At 45.5% G+C, this 14,571-nt stretch overlaps 1 protein-coding gene across 13 annotated transcripts in view; it reads right to left on the bottom strand.

Moving 5' to 3' along the window:
- Positions 1-14,571, bottom strand: part of GLCE (glucuronic acid epimerase) — a 56,625-nt gene that overhangs the window by 9,942 nt on the left and 32,112 nt on the right. For 12 of the 13 annotated variants that reach the window (XM_054837032.1, XM_054837029.1, XM_054837030.1 and 9 more), the window contains one exon: positions 524-1,086. In XM_054837032.1, coding sequence (XP_054693007.1) covers positions 524-1,073 — 550 coding nt within the window. In that variant the 5' untranslated portion in view covers positions 1,074-1,086. Of the gene's footprint in view, positions 1-523; positions 1,087-14,571 lie in introns of those variants that run through there. The other variant, XM_054837042.1, reaches the window with a different exon arrangement.

Below are 14,571 nucleotides of genomic sequence, written 5' to 3'. Positions count from 1 at the left end.
GCCCAGCGGGGAAGGTTTGACTGCTGTAGCTCCAGCACTACCCCAGCAACGTGAGGAGACGGGATGTCGTTAAACCTGACGACAAAACCCCAAATATTAAGCTGCCCGCGAGCGGCTGGGCTGTTCCACAGGCGCCGGCAGCGCTGTTTGGCTCAGAGCGTGGAGCCGTATCTGTGCCCACGGGGAAGCGGGACCAGGCTTTGTTGTTTAATTTTATATTTTAAAATATTTTTGGCTCCCTGACAGAGATGACAAGCGTCAACGACAAGGCCAAAACCTGACAGCAGCACTGTAAGAGAAGCATCCCGGCACCTCCGGAGTTTGCTGCGACCAGTAAAACCCGAGATGCAGGATGGGAGCTGGTAAACCTGGCACGGAGCAGACTGCGCATGATTTCTCAGAGTAAGTGGGTTTTCTCGACAGCATCACAACAAAATTAAGAACACTTTGCATCTCAAATGATGGCAGCAAATTTTAAGAGCATTTCAACTATTAAAAAAACCCAAAAACACTCAACACAAACCTTCAACACCACTTATGCACTTCACTCTGTCTCGAACCTCTACGTTGTAGCCCTCGAAGGACATGAAGACCCCGTCGGGGTGGTAAGGTGCTCGCTGTGTGTATACTTTGGAGTAGCTATGAGAGAATTCAAACCTGTCATAACCATCGTACTGAGCAATTTTCCCATAAACCTCAAAGTATTTCTCTACCCAGCTGAACGGCAGGAAGACTTCGTTGCCTTCCCTCCTCCCTTTAACGGTGTGCTCGTCATTGATCAGACAGTCAATCTCCTCGTACTTCAGCCCCGGGGCTTTGTTGCCGTTGAAGCCTCCCGCGACGGGGGGAGCCTTCTGCTGCTCCTGGGGCGATGCCTCCTCGCTCTGCTGCCGGGCCAGGTCGCTCTCGGAGGCGGCGGCAGCTCCTCGGCGTTCGAGGCCGGCGAGGCTGCGGGGAAACGGGCCGGCTCTGTCGGAGGAGCATCGGTTCCAGAGCAGCACCGTCACCAGGGTGAAGAGGGCGCAGATGATGATTAGAGTCTTGTAGTTGACCCGAGCTGCCAAGCAACGCATATTCACACCATACCTGCAAAACAGAGAGGGGAGGAGGTTTGCAAGTGGCGGTGCTTAAAGCTGGAGCTGTCGGTTCTGCTAATTCAGAGCATCGCCACGCGCGCACCACGATGGTGTTCGGTGGGAAGGCGACAGGCGGGGGCACCTAGAAGAAAATTTGGATTTTTTTTTTCTCTAGCTCTCCGTAAGCAACGAGATGGAATGTACCAAGTCACGATTCACCTTCTGGCTGCGACAACAGATTGTTTCACCAAATGCAAAGGACACAAAGAAACGTCAGTGATCGCGGGGCAACCATTTCTAAATGAAAAGCTTGATGCTAACAAAGATACTCAGCAAGTGCTGGGAATCAGCGAACAAACTCTCACTGGCCTCAGGGCACAGGAGAAAAAGAAATCCTCAGCAGAATGCAACCACCACCTACCCAGCACCACGAAAGAGGGATTTCCAACAAAACAGCCCTACAATCAAAACCTGAAGCCTAGAAATACTCAAAGTTCATGCAGCTGAAATCACTGACGTATCTACATAAAACCAGATGGCTATTTTTGCCTTTTTTTTAAAAGCACGAGCTATAAACGTTTTCTGAGATGAAAACTCAACATTCAAGGCTTTATCGCCCCTCAAATGCACTTTTAAAATGATAACATGCATGAGGAGGAGCAGGTGGGCTGGTAGCAGAGGATGTTCCAGAGCCCCGGCAGGGACAGTGCCAGCGGCCCCGAGCCAGGAGCATCCTGAGGAACCAAAGTTGGGACTGGGAAAGCACGGGACTGCCCCTGGGGACAGGACCTCCACGGACGCGCTCGGGGGCTCACGTGTCCTGCTGCCCCAGCAGAAGGCAGAAACTATGCAACACCTCTCCTGGGATTTTCTTTTTTTTTTTTTTTCCTGCAAGATTAACCTCTTGCTGCAGGAAGCATGCTCCACCACCACCATTACAGCTGAGCAGCATGGAAATAAATGCAGAAGTTGAAGTGATTTAAGCACGTTTGCTCACAAGACCCTACTTTTGCTGAGGACTGAAGTCCTTCACTTCAAACAAACGACACTCACGTTTTTCAAATGCGCAGGAATATTTAAGATACACTTCATAAAATTGTTATTAAACAGAAGTTTAATTTCGCCTGCCCAATAAGCTGCGGTATCAGAGCCGCTGAGTTAAGTTTTTAAACCCTTTTGCCCCATCTGACATCCCGGGGGCCGCTCGTGCCGCCCCAGACACGCCAGGATGCTCCAGCAGCGCTGGACCAGCGGCGATTTCAACAAGGTGCTCCAGAAACGGCTGCAGATACTGCAGGTATTCTGCTGACAGGCAGGAGTTAACCACACAGCAATTAAAAGGAGTTTCACCTCGAGTCTGTCCCCCCCTCTGCCTTTTTTAAATGGAAATAATCAATTATCTCTCACCAGTTTTATGCTTCCATACTGTAAGCACCATCTGGTCATTTAAAACTGGACTTTAAAAGATAAGTGTCTTATTTTCTGAAAGCCCAGTTTACAACAAGCTTTTAGAGAACATAAATTTATATATAATTGTATTTTTATGGAAATGCTAGCATAAGAATAAATCCAATTTTCTGCATCAGCAGATAATTTTTAGTGATGATGCTTTCAGGATGACCTCAACAAATATGCTCTGCTCTTTTTATACAAAGGGATAATTCACTTTTTAATAGGGAATGACATTCCTGACACACCTCACCCCTACCTATAAAACTCAAAATTAATTAAGCCATCTGGATTACCGGGGGATGGCAAGAAAGGGAAGGGGAAACACCATCACCACACTTTTTACATCCCTATTACCCCATGCCCGTTACTCCACGGTTTTAAACAGATTCCATAGCTGCGAGAAGGTCCTGGCTACGCCATTCTACACAGCTTTTATTTTATTTGGGTTCTGCTGCCTTTGGCAGTGGAGAATTTGGAGCGGTGCAACGCGTTCCCGATGCTCGCCCCGCAGCTCCCGAGAAGAGCAGGAGACGCTGCAGGTCAGGTCCATCCCGGCAACGCTGCCGAACTATTTAGGTTTTATGAACTATAAATGAACTGAAGAGGACTCAAAGGAAAACGGAGTATTTTCAGAGAACCGTCGCGTTAAGTCTCACCAGTCACTGAAAAAAAAAAAATCTAGAAATGTCAGTGCAGCAGGGAGGCTTATTCCATGTTAAATGGATAGAGGGATTTTTATTCAACTGCAGAAAAAAAGAATTCAGAATTTCGACAGTAGAAAGAACAATTTAAACCCACAAAGGGGCTGTGTTAAATTGGTTTATTCCCTTGCTGCTCTTATGAAAAGGATTTCATCATACCATACTGAAAAGATTTAAGGAGTACAACACGGGAAAGAAGTTTTAAGGTGTGAAGTAATAGATCCACGAGGCCCACGTTTGTTTTCTCCTCATTTTGCAGGATGACACACCTAGCCGCTCTAACATCTTGCTCTTTATCATAAAAGTCTATCCTTCTCCCTCAAGTAATACTGCAGCTACAGGTTTTAAAGGGCAAATACTTCTCAGAAGTCTGGCTAAAATTCCTTTAATTCCTATGCTGAATTACCGGCTGCAGCAGAGCGATGCACTCCTCTTATTTACAGCTGGGACCCCTACCCGCATCAGCCTACAGCGACAATAATCTAGAAGTTAATACTTGCTTAGTTTTACACTGTTTACATATACATAGTTGCTGTACACATCATTATAGAAATGCTAATTAAAATGCAATGAAATAGCATTTCTTGCAGAGTGAACGGCTCGTTTTAAATGTATCCCAAGACAGGGATGCAATTAGAGAAACTTATTTTGCCAATTCAAGTCAGGCGTCATGGCTTCTGAAACAGTTTTTAATAAAAAGAACAACTGGGTTAAACAAAAATAAAATCCTGATACTGCTGCTTTATTAATGATCCCTGGAAAAAGGACAATCTTGGTATTCCGTGCTGTGAATTAGGAATCCACAGTCCCAGTTGTGTATCTGAGAATGACAGATTCAGTTCTGGTACTCAGTTCTTACATAAAACCGAATTATTCCCATTCTAAAAATATATATGTCTCTCTCTCTTAGGAAGTCATTTATAAGTCTGGGTTTTTTGGTCTACAAAACTATGTTGAATACATTAAAAGTAAGAATTTCTCTGAAGTCCATGCTATTGCCAGGTTTCTGTGTACTCAAGAGAAAAATTATACACACATAAGTATTTCTCTGTGTGTGTGTGTGTGTGTGTATATATATATATAAAATAACCATCTCCTTTGATCAATGCCTGCATCAGCCCAAACACTAATTCTCCAGCTCATCACTTCGCTCCCTTCCAGGTGTAGGAATTAACCGGGGAGCTACCATTTTGCATTCCTTTGGTTTTCCAAGAACCATCACAAGATAACTATTCCAATGAACCGTCCCAGTTCCGTTCAGATCTCTCAGTGGGAGTCACACAGGAGCGTTAATCTGAAAATGTTAAATTACAGCAGTTGCTACATCACATCCTCCTCTGTTAGAGATCAATTTCCATTGCAGAAATGATGAGACGGATGCAGCCCCGAACCCTTCCTGCAGCGCTGTTCGTACCCACGCTGCCGCATCTGCCAAAGGTCTTGAGGCTGAGCCCAGTCTGAACTCATCCGACCGCTGACGCTTCATTAGCTTCTGTCCTTTGGTTTTCTTTTTTCAAAGTTTATATTAACATTAAATTATCCTTCGGCATTATACAATATTGCATTTTATATAACGTAACGACGATTGTATTTGCTGTCAAAAAACAGTCAGAGGACTCTTTCTTTTTGAAAATCCTGAGATGACAGAGCAAAGTCTCAAGCACAGGAGCGAAGATGCCTTCCCTTCACCATCACTGCACTCTACACAAAATACCAAACACCCGGCGAACAGGACAGCCCTTGAATTAGTCTGGACAACTCCGGAAGCAAAAAGGAAAAGCTAAAAGCAGAATGAAATCTAGAAAGGGAAGAATAGGAACTTCTCTAGTAAACCCTACAGAAAGCTGAAGCGACGAAGCCGTGGTTCCTCGGAAAAGCAAGATCCCTGCCGTTTCTGGGAAATTTGTGAGGGTTTTATGGAACGGCATTTTCCCAAAAGCTCAGCCACTCCCCACTGAAGCTGTTTTAACGTATGTCTTCTTGCTCGTTGTCCTCCCAGCCCCAAAGCAGTGCTGCTGCTGCATCCTCATCATCTGAAACTTAGTGTGAGCAGGAACTGGTGTGATCTCCTGCACTCCTTCCCAAGCGAAGATGGACACGCTTAAGATAAATTAATTTTCATACCGTATTTTCAAAACAGAGCTAAAATAATTAGCTTACAATTCCTGTTATGCAGTTTCCCTTTTCCCTGCCCTTACACAAGAGTAAAATGCAATTTCTTTTCTTGCTGAAAGCTCGTAAACCCAGCAACAGAAACACTGGACATGCTTTGTTGGAGAGCACGGTGTGATGAGAGCTGGAGGAGAGGATGGACACAAGTCCCAGGCAGGAAGGCTCGGCACGGGATCCCTCCTGGTGCTTCGCTCATCGTTGCTCAGCTGCAAAGCCCAAGATGAACGCGAGAGGCTTCTCTCTTGGATATCACATCGATTTAGGCCATTTGTAAATCCAGCAGGCAACGCTGTGGTCGTTTTGTGCACGGCTGCGTTTGTAAGCAATACTCTCCAGGAAGCCCTCAGGGTATTTTCTAGGTGGGAAGATACAGCTCCCCAGGCTGGGAAGAGGGGCAAAGGCAGGATGCACTCCAAAAAGCACTCCTGCTCTCCCAGTCTTAATTGATGTGATGTGGTGAATTCATTTTAAACCACACGGTGCGGAAGCAAGTAACCTGCAGTGATTCTCAGACTTACCATCCCCATCTTGTTTCAGAAAGTGAGATTTAGTTTTTGCAGAAGGGCCGAGATTGCAGTGCTGCTGCCCACAATAGCATTTTATCTCCCGCACTTGCACCGAGGGTCTGGGCTTCCATAACCGAAGCGTATTTCAGATGGAACTGGAACACTCTGCTGCGAGGAGGACCCCGAAGCAGCGGCATGGTCCTGCTGCCCAGAGCCCTTCTGAAAAAACACACCTTTGGGTGTTTTTCGAGCCTCCCTGGCACTCAGAGTTAAAAAAGAAAGACTATTAAAACAGCGTCACGTTCTGACACTGGACACAACACTTTGCATAACGGCTGATGCATTTTACCCAGGCCAGAGGCGAGAATTGTGTAAAGCTTTCTCCCAGCTCCCAAAGGTCCCATCCGTGCAGGTTACCGGTGACGCTGCGGTGACAGCGACGGCAGGATGAATGCAGACAGGAATACTGCTGCCAGCCTCGTGCTTGTACTTATTTTTAACCATCATGCCCATTTCACCTGGGTGACACAGATACAAACTGCGCCTTCAAATAAGCGTGTGATACGAGCTGCCGGTGGCTACTTCAGTGCTGTTGCTTTTTTGTTCCCGTTGCATGGATCAGCTTTTAATAAACCAGATCAATGATTCTCCAATCAACAGAGACGACTTCACATTGAACTTGAATTAAAAGTCCCAGAGGATGCATCCTGTGCAGCACAAGCCTGACTTCCACGGTTCTGCAACCACCCTACTAGCACGAGCAAAGAGCACAAAGCGTTTTAAGTTGGTTAAAAATACTAGACGCCTTCCTGAACAAATAACTGAGTAAGGGCTCAAGAAACCACATCACAAAGTACATTTCCCAAGAACACGGAGGCTGGCAGCAAGTTAAAGCGTGCGTATTTAAATTCTCTGTGTTTAAACAATAATCAAAAGTAAGTTGCCCGCTGAGTCTCAGAGGTCTCCGAATAGTCTAACACATCAGCTCTGTGTTTGCTCGGTAGGAAGAAAGAGAGTATTTTTACTTAAGACCAGGGATTTCTGCTGAATAGCGATAAGCTACCTATTTACTTTGAAGCCTCTATGCCAGACTAAGCTATTTAGTAGAGAGAAAAAAACCAACCCTGAACACTGACTGCCAATCTGAGATACGTTAAACTCAATATTTAAAGAAAAGATGTACCGCACAATTTAACAAAATAAAGCAACAAGACTAGAACTTCAGTATATACCCAGACCCAAAAGTTACACTCAATTACACACGAACCTCAGACAGAATTTTTTTCCCCATTTCCTGTTTATTACACACAGCAAAATACTACCTAGGCTGGTCATGACAGCGTTATATAATAGAAAAAACAAAGAACTCCGGAATTGTTTTCGATAACTGTGGAAAATTCTTTTTCATAATTGTAATGACATCAAAAATTTCAGATCCTTTGCCAAGGCTTACTTATGTCTTAAAATGTGCTATTTATGAATCAGCTGACTTCCCGACAGCTCCGCATTTCCCAAACACATTTTACCTGTGTCCTCAATCTCCTCGGGCATACTTCCCATAACCTGCTTCACGATGGATTTGCTTCCCCACTACGATACAAACTAGCACCGTTCTGCAAAATACTGGACTTCGGGATGTTACGCTTCGAGAAAAACCATTAAAAATACTCTGGCAATACGTACAATTTCTCAGAACGCTAACCTGGGCGAGCTGGTTTCAACAGCCAAGCCTAACTTCTAATATTGTAGTTATACTTGATTTGCACAGAGCCTGTATTCAGTTTGTATTTTAATACATAGCGCATTGTCGAGATTGCTTGTTTTTTCCTGAAGTGCTCGGAAATTCCAAACAGACTGTACAAACAGAAACGAATGCATCCACCAGAACTGAATCTAGATTACCAGCCTCTCCAGCGGCTCTTTAGCACAGATTTACTAGCTAATCCTCGCTGCTTCCAGTGCTCCATCTGTGGACGATTAGAGAGAGATCTAAAATATAAAGTGAAAAAGCCGTATCCAGCAGTTCATCCTACAGTTTTCCAGTCCAATTAGAGCTTAATACAGTTTTATTTGTATCAACACATCTATTACTAAGCATCAGCAAAATCTGTGGCTATATAACAGTTAATTCAAAAAGTCAAAGTACTTTTCTCTGGCTACTGATGTTATCACTTCTTATTAGAAACTGAGATTTGCATCTGATTTCAGCAGCGGGGCATTCAGTGCCGATATCTGTGCAGCCACACAATTTGTAATATTTTCAAAGGGGTTTAGCTGCTGCCTTGAGACACGTAGGGAGCGAGTGCACACCATCCGCTCTGGGCAGGCGTATGTTTCTCCGCACGCACGACAGTGAACCCAAGTTAGAGCAAACTGCTTCCTCACGCAAGAGCAGGATTTTAGCGACACACAGGCCTCTGACTGCCACACAATTGGGAATGTTTTATGATCTAAAATTGGAAAATAAATTGTAAAATTGGAAAAAAAACTTGCACAATTCATTGCAATGAAGTGGACAAGTTGCTTCAAGACTGGCCAGGGCGCTGGATAACCAAGTCTAAGCCATGCTTTCAACAGGAGGTGGGGCTAGATGATCTCTAGACATCCCCTGCAACCTCAGCTTCCCCATCAACCCACAGTAAGACGCACAACTCCAAGCAGGCGCGTTGATGAAGTCAACAGAAAACACGAGATGTGTTTACATTGGTCCTACAAACCAAGCACTGGTATTCTTTCTCAACTCCTGTGCGTGCTGCACACTTGGAAAAGCATTTGTCGGCCTGGATGAAATTTAAAAAAAAAAATAAAAAAAATCGATTATAGCTCAAAGAGTAATTGTCATCTAAACTAGATAGAAAAAAATATTTTTTCTAAGATGCTAGGCAGGCATTCCCTTGGCCCGCATTGCAAACGATGGCTTTATCCCCATTTCTTTGCACAATGTACGCGTTCGGACCAGCTGGCCAGCCCCAGCCGCTGCCAAGGCTCTCGGGCACCGCAGAGACTAGCAAGGCACCTCTGCTCTTCTAGTAAATCCAGTAGAGATTATGACCACAAAACTTTGCAGATGAAGTTACTTGTGTATCATACTTTTATGCCATGTCAGGAAAACCAGTTAGTAGGGACTGCTGCTGTAATTATGAGCCCATTTATCGTACGGTCTAATCTACTTGCTTTCCAGATGGATTAAGCTATTAAACCCCTCGCTAATGGCACAAACAATAACTCCAAAAACTAGCTGCTGCTTACGGAGGCATTACACCGCCTCTTTCCAAGCTATCAAGTATTATATTGTTACTACGCAGGTTAATGAAGCAAAAGATGAAACCATTTCATCAGTCTCCCTTATATTTAGGCTTCGAAAGCAATGCCCCAGCAAGTCTCAAGACAGCGGCACTCAGGCTGTCACAAGCCCCTGAGGACGAGCCCCGCAGCGTTATTTCAGGGAGCTGGGCTCTCTTCGGGCAGGAGCAGAGAGCCCACCGCAGCGCTGCCTCTGCAGCACCCCAGTCCCTTTCCAAAGCAGTCCTCTGGATGGCCCTCGCTCTGGCCATCACTTGCCTCTCCTGGACATTGCTGCTACCACATTCAGCTCAAATCTCTTTTCAATTAGCTCTACCTTTCTGACAGCACATCCGACCGTCGAGGAAACGCCAGCTGGGAGGGGAAGCAGGGCAGCGTACGCAGCCATCATCTCAGGCTTTTGAGGGCATCGGGTTGGGGGCTGAGGAGCTCCCACCGAACAACCCCGGTGACCCGGGTGAGCGACCCGGGTGAGGTTTAGCAACTTTAAGCAGTAACTGAACTGTCAGTTCTGTTTTACAGCAATCCTGGGACCTACGGGGAAAAATATCTGCAATGCCAACTGTGTTTAACTTCCAGGAGCTAGCACGGGTACGTGCTCTGCTTGCACCGCCAGGCATAGGCGTTCAAGCTGCAGCAACGCTTTATTGCCTTCCTAGAACAACGTAAAATGTGTCATTCCAACTATTTGTCTTTGTAAAGTAAAAACACAACACCAAATCAAACAGAGGAAGCCCCATACGCCTTTTTCTTTACGGTGCTGCTTGGTGAGATGTGATGAGTGGACTGTCAGGAAAGGTCTCACTGTGGGTTAATCATTCGGAGCAAGCAAAAAACACCTAAGTAAGGCGACTGCAGGCAGCACGTGCTACTTTGTGGACACAGACATATCGTCTACTCACTCCCACCGTGCAGCCTGGCTGGCGAGAACAAGCAATGAGATCGTTTTGTTTCTCTGGATCATTAGTAACTTCCTTGTAACAAGGCATCTGATCACAGCCCTGAAGAAGAAAAAGCAGACTTCACATCAAGAAAGTAGGAGTGAGCACATGTCCTTCCTCACTCTCCCTCAACTCCTGTCTCCCCCCTGCAGCAGCTGGTGGGTCCTGGGGAGCTGGGCACCCATGGGTGCTGCTTCAGCTCCCCCCATCCAGAAAGGGTAAGGCAGGGGCACCGCAGGGGACGACAGCCAGCCAGCTTGCACACGAAGTGTTCAAACAACTCGAATCCTCAGCTGCAATGAGTACAAGTAATCAGAAAGGCTCGTACGTAATGGATTATTTCCATTAGTAAGCCACGTGTTTTTACCTGAGTGCGAAGTCTGCAATGCTAGCTTGCTTATCATTTTTGTCCTTAAAAACAACCTCCGCAGTATCTCTGTTACAGCTTCTCCAGTCCTGCAGCCTCCATACAGGTCACATTTCATCAGCAGCGCTGGCAACTATTACATCATTGTGTCAGCTCCTAATTGCTACTGGCTTATTAAAAAAGAGAAGCATTTTATACTCATGATGGAGAGTGGCAAAACTTTCAATGAATCTAAATCCCTATCCCCACTCCGCTCTGGCGGCACTTCTCTTGCACATGTTACACGAGTGCTGGTACCTGCTCTCGCTGAACAGCACTATGGTTTTCACTGCAACTATCTGCCTTTCCCAAAATACAAGCATTTGAGCCCAGTTATTTTTGTCCAAAAGTTACTTTAACTGCTTCTTGGAATGAGTGCGATACAGAACACATAACAGCTACAATTACAGCTGCGATCCTCACAACACATCATATCCCCAAACACCCACGTACCAGCTGTTACGCAGAATAATTGTGAAAATGTACTAACATACCAAGAACACACGTTTTTGGCAGCACTGCCTCAAAGGGACCGATACGCTGATTTACATCCTAAGACAACTTTGCTGACAGACAGCCTCCAGTACCTGCTGGCTGGTTAATTATAACCTTTATCTTAAAGGTGGGAAGGTATTTTACATTTAAGCCACGGTCAAGGAATAGTCAAATTATAAGGAAAAGAAAGATAACACATTTAAAGAGTAACATAGCCCATGCTTTATAAGCAGATGGATAATGTTCAGCCCAGCACTGAAAGCGCAGGCATCCCATGTACATGCCGTGGGGACAGGGGGGATGGGGGGGACCCCAGCTGAAGCCGCTGCCACCCCAGCTGCATAGCTGTCTGGAAACTCATTACTCAGATTTGAGGGTTCTGCTGGAGGCCAGCACGTAAAGCCAAATTTCTTTAACGCAAAGACTGATCCAGTACAGCGGCAGTAATTTAAATTTGGATCGTGCCACTGGAGAGAAGATAAGCCACGTAACTCATGGTCTATTTAGCCCTGAAAAGTCAGAACATATCTACTTTGGAAATCCCTTTCTGCAGCTTAAGATTATGCATGAACATCTTTAAGGTTGGTAAGACAAAAAAAAAAAAAAAAGCTATCAAACCTACACTCCTGGAGTAAAGCTTGGAGGGTCTTCTAGGGAAAAAAACCCTGCTTTTCAAGCCACAGACACAAGATTTCCAACCTAATTCTGGGCTGGATTTATGAATCATACAAAAACTGCCAGCGTTTAAGGTGCACAGACCACAACAACACAGGACAAAGCATCACGAGGTTATATATCTTGTCTATGATTTCTCACAACAGAACTTAAATAACAGCATCAACCCTCTGCTTAACAAAGCAGCTTCAACAAAACAAAAAAGCTATGACTTCTCGTACCCAGCCTGATATTACTGCCCGCTTCAGGACAAGTTTTGCATGTCAGACAGGGCTACCCCGATCCCGCTGCGGGAAGTCATCGGGGTCCCTCACTTACTGCTTCCCTGTCTCTGTTGAAAACGTACATTGGATGAACTAAAATGCAAAGCCTGAAGCCTTTTTTCCCTCATTTTGGAAAAAAAAAGAGGGCACTATCAAAAATCCCCTCTCCACCAGGGCCGAGGAGCTGCCTGGCTGCTGGCGCAGAGCATCGCTTCCCTTTGCACAAGTGGATGTGTTTTCCCTGGAAACGAACAGAAAGTGAAGACATAACCTAGGATCTTTACTGGCTTACCAGAAATGGTTGAAAGTTGTCTCACCCAGTTACGTACACATTAGTAACTACATTCTGCAACTAAATTCTTCCACCAAATGACATGACCCCGTCGCCCAGGCGCGACAGCAAGCCAGCTGCCGTTGATATCTCCTCCTCCTCCTCCTCCGCTTTCCTAATAAATTGGGAAATAACGGCTGTAAGTATCAAGCGGCCAAAGCAGCATGAGTTTCCTTCATTCTGAAAAAACACGTTTATCTGTTTTGCTCTCAGCATATGGTCTGAGAGAGCTTTTACGTGAAAAGGAAAACCCTTTACCCCGGTGCCACGAGGCAGCCCAGCCCAGGGACCCCGACCACGTCAGACCTGTTGACTCCCCTTGCCACCACAAAGCCCCACGTTCGCTTTGTGCTTCTCATTCCTTCCCTACCAGCCCCCCTCTACGAGTTTCCACTAAAAAAATCCTGATTATTTAGAATATCACCATTTTCTTCCTGCCATTAAGCAGCCTGCTATGCAACGTGCATTTTAGTGGGATAGACGGAGCGGTGTTTTCTTTCCCGACAGGGTTTTGTGGACAGTAACAGAGCGGAGAGAGATGCAGGCACTTCTGCTGCCAACTCATTACAACGCCTACAAGAATTTAATACAAAGTGTGCTCCAAATTACAGCTCGGACAGCTGGCAAGTATTTGGCGTGCCTGCTCACATGCAACCTTCAAATAAAAATAGAAGAACCCTTCTAGTCTGAACACTGCTGCTATTTAAAAGGAGCGGGCAGGAGACTTGGGAGAGTACGCACACCTCACCCTAAAAATTACGTGGTTCCTATCAAGCAGATGAAGTTTAAAAACGGGGTCCAACATCTTCACGAGAGCATGTTTTTGTGTGGCAATCGCTAGCGAGTTTCATGTCATTTCTGCAGTTAATCACGACTTATCTTCCAGTAAGCGACAGATACATGTGGCAGCGCTGCATGAACCAGTGTCGCGCGGTAAATGCAGCCGCAATGCCCTCGTGCACTAAGCGCTCCCCTGAAAGCTCAAATCCCTGCAAAGCCCCAACCCCCCCCCCCCCCCAGTTTTGGTTCACAGTTTATTACTGGCATAAACCGTACTCTTACATACGCTGAAGGCGCAGTTTCACGGGCTTTTTCTTTCGCTGTGCAAAAAGCAGAGGTTAAGGGAGTAACACTGCTTATAGCAGAGAAATAAATAAATCTGGTTTAAGTTAGAGGAACTGGCTAAAAATGCCTCATTTCTCTTGCTTAGCAAACCCTGGCACTCCATACAGATGGTTCTCCGGGAAGGAGTTACTAATGGTAGTTATTCGATTGCAGAATTAAGGTTTCAGCTAAATTTTGCTGCTCCACCAACTAAATATTTCTAAAGAGAATGACCTGGGCAACAATAAGAAATGCTACTTAAAAATTTTATTAAAAAGATTTTGCCAGGAAGTTTTGAAGCTTTGATTAGAATTGCTTTCACGGGTATTTTCTCCTAGTTTGCCCTTAGAAAACCCCCCCTGAAAACCCTTTCCCTCAAAGTACATCCTGTGACACACGAGCAGTGGCTGAACCCCAGTATCGGTACACACGAGGTGAGCAGCAATACAAACATAAAGTTTTCCGTAGGTGCTGGTTTGAACAACGCCGCGAGGACAGAGGCCCAGGTGAGGGGCACCTCTGGGCTCCCCCCCAGCCTGGCTGCAGGAACCAGCGCTTCCTAAAGAGCCGTACACGAAAGTATACGCACCAGGTGACGGCATCCGAGCTGGAGGTAACGGGAAGAGGGTCGAGGAAGAGCAAAGTCCCGGGTCTCCAATCCACGAGACGTCTATTTCTGGGGAGAGGAGCTGCGTTTCTTTCTCTAACCCTTTAAATCAAGCTCCGTCTGGCGCTTCATTCTCCAAATAACAGTCCGTCCCAGCAGAGTTTATGTTTAGACTCTGGCATTAACCCTGGCAAATGTATTTGGAAACCTTCCGTTTCTAGATTTTTTCATATTCAGCACGCCAGAGATTCCTCGGAGGCGGCAGCGCTGGGTACTGGGGAGACCAAGATAATGTACAAATCCTGGTTTTATTGAAGTTCACCACAAAGGCTGAGCTAGCTTTTACATCAGGCACAACAGTAACTTTAATGCTGGTGTGGGGTTTGGTTTTTTTTTAATACAGCCCATGAATGCATATAGGCATGTAATAAGGCATAAGATAGAGATAGCCTTTTATTTTACCTTTTTTTATCCTACTTTTCATCTCCTTAGAAGAGCTGATGAAAAAGGAGGGCAGAATAAAATTAGAAGTGATATAA

Source organism: Grus americana, chromosome 10 (genome assembly GCF_028858705.1).
Source record: "Grus americana isolate bGruAme1 chromosome 10, bGruAme1.mat, whole genome shotgun sequence".
NCBI classification, from domain to species: domain Eukaryota; kingdom Metazoa; phylum Chordata; class Aves; order Gruiformes; family Gruidae; genus Grus; species Grus americana.
The sequence above is the reverse complement of the archived record's forward strand: the minus strand, read 5'-3'. Positions and strand labels throughout refer to the sequence as shown.